This window comes from Gavia stellata, chromosome 13 (genome assembly GCF_030936135.1).
Source record: "Gavia stellata isolate bGavSte3 chromosome 13, bGavSte3.hap2, whole genome shotgun sequence".
Classification (NCBI taxonomy): Eukaryota; Metazoa; Chordata; class Aves; order Gaviiformes; family Gaviidae; genus Gavia; species Gavia stellata.
In genome coordinates this window covers 10,275,989-10,283,990 of record NC_082606.1, presented here as the reverse complement: position 1 = coordinate 10,283,990, position 8,002 = coordinate 10,275,989, and the positions used below count along the sequence as shown (strand labels likewise).

At 36.4% G+C, this 8,002-nt stretch overlaps 1 protein-coding gene across 2 annotated transcripts in view; it reads left to right on the top strand.

Annotated features, from left to right (window-relative positions):
• The first annotated feature begins 4,732 nt into the window (after positions 1 to 4,732).
• The window catches only part of UNC13C (unc-13 homolog C), a 162,720-nt gene continuing 159,450 nt past the window's right edge, over positions 4,733 to 8,002 (top strand). The window contains exon 1 of one of the 2 annotated variants that reach the window (XM_059823621.1): positions 4,733 to 7,700. In XM_059823621.1, the coding sequence (XP_059679604.1) occupies positions 4,736 to 7,700 (2,965 nt within the window). In that variant the 5' untranslated portion in view covers positions 4,733 to 4,735. The remainder of the gene's footprint in view (positions 7,701 to 8,002) is intronic. The other variant, XM_059823620.1, reaches the window with a different exon arrangement.

The window sequence follows — 8,002 nt, the reverse complement described above, 5'->3', positions numbered from 1 at the left end:
GAAACAGCAGTTTGGTGGTTAGTTGTATTGGTAATATTCCCCATAAATAGAAAGGAAGCATGTTTAATGGTGGTTAGATACATTAATAGCAGGATCTGTAAATAAATATCACCAGATAAATAAGCAGATATAGTGAACTTTCCAAATTACATTGATGGACAATAGGAATATCTTTCTAGCCAAAAGGAGAGAGTGCTGATAGCACTCTATGCTCTTATGTGAATATTGGAGAGGGTGATAGGATAGGGCAAAATTCTGCTGGTGAAAACCCGAGGAATTCCTGGAACAAAGAGTAATTATCCAAAAGAGAAAGCAGAACTACTTTCTTGCTGTTGTCCTTGTCTTTTGCCAGGGTCTGCAGGCAGGTCATCTATGTAGCATGTGCAGTAGTAAGATGAGCATCACTTTGCCTTGAGAGACTCACCAATAACACAGATCAAAAATGTCAGTATTTAAGAATATAAAGGAGTAGATAATTGTTCCAAAAGCTCTTCTGAGATGATTGTCAGTATAATCCTACTGTTACAGTAAACTAATGAAGCAATCTGGAGTATACACAGTTACGCTTGTCTAAAGAAAGGTAGAATGGGTTTTGCCCAACAGACGTATACAGTTATGTCAGGAAAACCTTATTCCCAGGTCATCATAAGACTAGTCAAAGACAACCATACTTGAGAAATTCTAGTTGTTCTGTTATTGAGTCCTTACATTCCTGATAGTAAGAAAACCTCTCCTAGCCTCAGTTTTTGTGGCTGCAAAGTGGATTGTTTACATTTTGTTTGTCACGTGTGATTAATTTCTGTGAAGCATTTTGCATATCACAAATAGATGTTGCTGCCTATAGGCAGTAGTGACTGCTTTGGCAGTACTGCAGAGTGGTATTGCTGCAGAAAAAGACTTTTTGGTTTTGTTTTGGTTTCCCCTACTGTCTTGGTGTTGTGAACATGACCTGCCGTATGCCTTTTTACACATGGAGACTGCACTTTAGTCTCGTCTTCTTCCCTGTCCCCTTCCAATACTCACAGGCCCCTTGTAGTTCATAAATAGCATAAAGGTTAAGCAGGGCTGTGGTTCTGCCTGTTTCTTGCTTTGTTTTTTTGAGGCGACAGTCTGCATCCACAAAGCTACCTCTAAATGCAGAGGGCTGCTGCTCTATAGCTTCATTTACTGGGATCCGAACAGAACGTCAACTGTGATCTAGTTATTCTTTTTAAATAGTGAAATTATTTTTTAAGATGATTCATTTTTTTTCTTTTATAAAAACAGAGAACTGGATTTGATAAAACAAAAAAGTTTGGGAATCTATGAGGTTCTGGTGTTCAGACATGTAACTAAAATACACTGCTTGAATTATTGAAAAAAGCTATCATTCTTAACCTGGCCCACTCTGCCCCCCTTCTACCTGACATGTTAGTTTTAGACTTGGTAATAAGATCCTTTATGCCTGATGCTTCCAACTGAGAAGTTTTATTTTGACAATGCTTTGTTATGAACAGTATCCTTGAAATCAATCCAAATTACCTTTTCACCATCAAGTTGATTGACAAAAGTCTGTATTTGGACTTGCTATGGGTAAATGTTGAAGGAAGTGTCATTGTGTCCTTTTTTTACAGAAGGAGCCCATTAACAAATTCTTTTATTTCTAATCTCACAATCTATAACACTTTGCAGTTTCCTGCTCTATAACAGTCTAGCATACAGTCTGCACTTCACTTCTGTAACACTTCAACTTGATTCCTTCTGCTTAGAATGGGTTAGCATGGGTTAACCCATCTGTGTTCAACTTTATCATATGAATTGATTTAAGTCAATAAACAAGCAAAGTGAAAATAAAAAATGGGGTCATGATGGTTTATTGGGAGATCTGGATAAATCCAGAAAATCACTGAATGACAACTTGTGGCTTATTCAAATAATTGATTTAGTCCTATGTGCTTCTCAAAAGACTGTTCCTTATTTCCTAGAATTTTAACCTACAGTGATTAAAAATGCTAAGAAGAACCCAATGAGGGTGAGACCTATAATGACTCAAACTTGATTCTATGTGTAGATATACAATTTTAGAAAATAAGTATTTGACAGAGCAATGGTAGGCTGTAAACTGCTGTACAGATCATATGACTAATATAGCTGAGATAGAATGGAACTCGCATGAAAGAACATAAATCTGCTCCATTTAGCAGATCTGTGTGCGTTTGTAACAGTACAACTTATAATTTACTATGGCATCATCAGAAACTGGGTTTAAATAAATTGAGTACTGAATTTGCAGCTATTTATAATACTTTCAATTATTTCTGATAAAAACATGGGTTAGGCATTGGATAAAACATATATGGCTGGCTATGAAATAAAGATTCTTCTACAGAGGAGAATTAAACTTTATTTTAAATGAATGGAAGTGTTCCAGTTTCCAATGATAACTTCATTATTTCTTGATGTTTTGTAGGCTGAGCCAGTAAACGAGCCTTCTAGCTTGTTTATATGTTGTTGGTTTGAAGTCTTTTCAATGAGAAGAATGTCCAAGTCATCTGAATGAAGTTTGTGTAAGAGGACACTTAAAAACCTATGGTTGTGTGGGCAGAGGAGGCAGGTAGTCACAGTTCAAAACTTGTTCAACAAATGGTGACAAACATTCAGTGTAAGAGCTGAATGGTTAACAAGTGCTTCTACATCTAGAAACATGCCTTTGATATTGAAAAGTGTCCCAGGATGGTTCCTTCCTCTACTAATAATATGTCAAAACAAGGCAGCCTTGGCTCTAGTTAGAGCTTTGTAATATTCTGAGATACACCATTTGCATGCCTTGAAAATGGCATGCAGTCTTACTGCTCTTAATTCACTCTTAATACTCTGACTTCAGGCATAAGCCTGGAAGAAAAAGAAGTCACAAGAGCTATGCTGATGCATATATGTTAAAAATGTGATTCAAGTTCCACAAATACGTCACGTTTTATAAATAACAGGCAGCAGCTTTGGGAAGGATGAAGAATGTTGTCTATTCTTTTTCTGCTCGCTCTTGTGCTGTATTCCAATTTTGTTATAACTGGAAAAGAAATAAGTCTGTTTACATCCTCTGTTCCAGGATTCCAGAAGCCCACCAGGCTTTTACCAGCTTTGCATGGGCTCTATTCAACATGGTGCATTTTGCTGCTGCAGCATGAATCAGTAGTTAGTGTTTATTATTGACCATAACATGAGCATAACAGTAAGGTCAGGGAAGACAAACTGTAATGAAAAGACCAGATCTTGAGGTGTGTGAGGGGACTATAATGTTTCATACAGTGCCATGCTGTTTGCAGACAAGGAGGACAGTTCATATCCTTTACTTCTCTTAAGACACCACAGAGCAAGTTTTAACCCTTCATATATGCTGTATCTAAATAAACTTCTTATTCTGCCAAAGAACCTTTAGCTGGTTTAGAAACTGAAATGGCCATTTTAAGAACTACTACTTTGTTGGATTTTTCTGAGCTATTTGTCTTGGGTTTATTCTGCAGCTATGAGACTGAGAGGTGAATGGTATGCTGTACAAAAAAAGTACATTTATATGTTTAAAATGTATTGACTACATTTCTATGGAATACAGGCTTTTGTTCTATGGAATAGAAGCTTCCAGATACCTCATGAAAACTTTTTCTTACTCTTTCATATTTTAGATCAAATTGCTTTCCTGTTGTAATGGCACCTGGTTTTGTCCTGAGACTTGTAAATCATATTTGTTTCCCCCTTCTTCCTCTTGTTTTGTGTAGGGTTTTTTTTCTGTAACCAGAACAATGCTAACCTTAGTAACCTGGATGAGAATGTTCAGTTGTCATGATTTTCTGTTATTTTCTATAGTGTTTGGGTTGGGTTTTTTTTTTCTTCAAGAAGAGAAACCAAGGAGATATGCCCACTTTAAGTCCTGGCTTACCATAACACGTGTTAAAGTCTGGTATAAAAAGAAAGCATCTATTTCTCCAATCATAGTCATGTGCATAATTCAATCTCAGGGTAGAACAGTACTTCATGGATACAATACTCATTTGTTGCACAGAACCCTACCTTGCTTCAAAGATGAACCAAGAGAGACCTTTCTACTTCTATTTTACTAGCTAGTAACAACTTGTTGCCCTGTTGTTTTTTTGACCACTGCTGTATATCATATGAATCTAAATTGAAATATCATTACTCTGAAAGAAAGTAGACAGCATTAATACCAAATATCTCAGTTAAAGTCAGAGAATTATACTGGACAAAGAAGCCTGTAAATAAGTATAGCTTATTCATTTATGTTAAAAATACTTGCCTAGAACTGCTTTCAGCTTCAATTGTTCATGAAAAATTCTATTCAGAAAATTATGGGGAAAGTATAAATAAATACTTAACTGTTCTGTGTTTCCACTGTAACCCAGGTAAAACAACATCAGTATTATTGAATGATAAATTTGTTTGGCAGCCTTTGTAATGTCATTCCCTCCTTTTTAGATGCTTCAAGAAGCCATGTGCAACAGAGTGAGATTTTGCAAGACATACAAAACCCTTTCAGGATTTGGTTTTGAACAAGCAGATGTGTGATTTTTTTTTTTTTTTTTTTTTTTTTTTTTTGCTGTCAAATGATACCAGAGCGTCAGTAGTTTATATGTCTATAGTCTGTGTTGATGAAATAATTGCTGATGATCCTGTTGGAGATACAAATACTTGTCTGGATCAAAAATTGTGTTTTGTGGAAACAGCTTAATACAAATTACACTCGATGGTTTCTGCCCTCTTAAAAAGCCTGATCTCATCTTACAAATATAAGATTTGCAAAGGAATGTTTACAAAGAAATCGGGAAATAGTACAAAAAGGAAAGAGAGTTGTCAGAGCAAAAAGGAACAAGACTTAACTCAGATTGGACAAACAAAGAATCCAAAATTTTCAAATACTTTAAAAAGTACTGTTAAAAAGATTGCCAAGTGTCCATCTGCTCGCAACTTATCAACTGAAGAGGAGGAAAGTAATAGAGAATTTTCACTTTCTCCAACATTCAGTTACAGAGTTGCTATTGCCAATGGACTGCAAAAGCATATTTTTGTAACAGACAATAATAATGAAGACATAGTTCAAGATCTGTCTTCAAATGATAGTTCATATTCTGAGTCATTAAGTGAAGTAAAAAGTAATATCAAGAAAAACGAATACTTATCACACACAATGCCTGTGAGACGCAACAGAAAAAGCTTAAGCAGCCTTGCACCATCTGATGGAAGTTCTGATGGAGAACGCACTTTACACACACTGAAGCTGGGAGCTTTACGAAAACTAAGGAAATGGAAGAAGAGCCAAGAATGTGTCTCATCAGACTCAGAACTAAGTACATGGAAGAAAACATGGGGCTTAAGAAGTAAATCTCTAGACAGAACTGGCCGTCACCAGAAATCAAATACTCTAGAACCTGGCTTTAGTTCAACAGGTTGTATTAGTCAAACCCATGATGTTATGGAAATGATCTTTAAAGAGCTTCAGGGAATAAGTCAAATTGAAACAGAACTTTCTGAATTAAGAGGGCATGTTAATGCTCTGAAACAATCAATTGATGAAATTTCTAGTAGCGTAGAAGTTGTACAAAATGAAATTGAACAATTGCGAACTGGATTTGTACAGTCCAGAAGAGAAACTCGGGACATACATGACTACATTAAGCAGATAGGCCATCCAGGAAACAAAGCAAGTCTTAGGTTTCTAAATGTGCCTGAAGAGAAGCTTGAAAAAACTGAAAGTGTAGTTTACAAAATATTAATAGATAAAATGGGGTTCTTGGAGGCACAATGCACTATTAAAATTGAGTTTGCCCAAAGACTGGGGCAGCAAAGAGACTGTCCAAATGCAAAGCCAAGACCCATTCTTGTTTACTTTGAGTCATCACAACAGAGAGATTTGATTTTAAAAAAGTCTTATAAACTTAAGGGAACTGGCATTGGAATTTCTACAGATATATTTTCCCATGACATAAAAGACAAAAAAGAAAGAGGACTACCTTCCTCTCAGACATACGAGAGTATGGATATGAAGCTTTTAACTGTGGAGGCAAAAACTAAAATGCATGACTGGGAGTCACCTGACAGTGATAAAGACTTGGAATCAGATATAAATAAGAACAGTTATGCAAAAATATCTAAATCAGCACTTCAAGTAAAAACAAGCATTACGAAGGGGAGTATTGAGTCCCCAAACACTAAAGACCTTAATAGACCTGCTGATAATAGCACCTTTTCAAACAGAAGAAATTATGGCAATCAGTCACCAGAATTTGACGACATGGAAAAACAATCGAAGACCTATTATTCGGACATGAGTCCTCTGTGGCATTTACAGAATGACTTTGCAACACCAAAACTTAGCCGTTCAGAGTCAGATTTTTCAAAATTGTGTCAGTCTTACTCTGAGGATTTTTCAGAAAATCAGTATTTTAGCAGAACAAATGGCAGTTCACTATTGTCTTCCTCTGATCGAGAACTTTGGCAGCGAAGGCAAGATGATTCTACGAACTGGTATGGCAGTTCCCAGGAACAGACTTTTGTCCAAGATATGCAGCAGTATCCAGAACAAAATGAAGTAGAGAACACAGAAACTGTTGATAGTGGAGTAAGCAATGGAATAATATGTGCATCTGGAGACAGAAGTCACTACAGTGATTCTCAGCTTTCTTCACACCATGATCTTTCCCCATGGAAAGGCTGGAATCAGTTGGAACAAGAGGCAGATTTGGGCCTAGACTCATCCACGCAGGAAGTTTTTGTGTATGATATGAGCAGCCCTTCAGATCAACAGACAGATTTTGGAAAGTGCCAAAGTTCTGACCTCCAGTATGATACTGAAAGCTATGATTTTACCCTTGATGGTACTTCTCCATCATGTCCAGGCCTTGATAGTGAATCACAAAGTCAGTGGACTGGTCAATATGATGATTATCAGGAAACAAATTCTATCTCCCCTTATCAGAATCAAAACAGATTGCCTATGATGTACCGAAGCCAGAGTGAACTACCAAGCGATGACTCGGAAGAAACAGCCCCTAAATCGTGGCATAGCCGATTAAGCATAGATCTTTCTGATAAGACTTTCAGCTTTCCTAAATTTGGATCTACACTTCAACGTGCTAAGTCAGCTTTAGAAGTAGTCTGGAATAAAAGTACACAAAGTTTAAGTGGGTATGAAGACAGTGGATCATCTTTCATGGGAAGGCTTAGAACTTTATCTCAGTCTACTGCAAATGAATCAAGTACAACACTCGATTCTGATGTTTATGCTGAGCCTTATTGCTACAAAGCAGAGTATGAGGAAGACTTCATTGAACCACCTAGTGAGAATGAAACAGACTATGTAGAAGTAATGGAACAAGTCCTTGCTAAACTAGAAAATAGAACTAATAGTAGTGAAACTAGTGAGCAGGTCCAAGAATATGAACTGGGGCAGCCTTCATATGAAACTTCATACCCAATACTACAAGAGGAGCAATATGACACACAGTTTGATAGTGTGGTCAGTGAAGAGATACTGGAAGTTGAAAGTGACACAGCTGCTGACATAGAAGTAACGGAAGATGAAAATCAGAATGTCCCAGAGATGCTTACTGAAACTGCAAAGAAAAAAAGAATACGACCATCATTTAAAGAAGCTGCTTTAAAAGCATACAAGAAACAAATGAATGATTTGGAAGAGAAGATCCTTGCTGGAGGTAATAGTATTTTAATATTGTCTGTCAAGGAAAACATTGTTCTTACTAGAGTTGGACATTAATTTCTGTATGGTACCTGATTCTGCTTCCTTTGAATTTGGTGACAAAAGTTCTGCTTATTTCTGGTTTTGTTCATAGGGTGAAATAGTCACATGGAAGTAAAAAGGCTACAATTTTACAAGTACATTTTGAAGGAATTTTCTGAATATATTTAGTCAAACATGTTTATAAGCAATTGTATTTCTTTGAATTTCAGTAACTTGAAAATTAAATTTCACAAGATTTAAAACCTGTAAGAAACC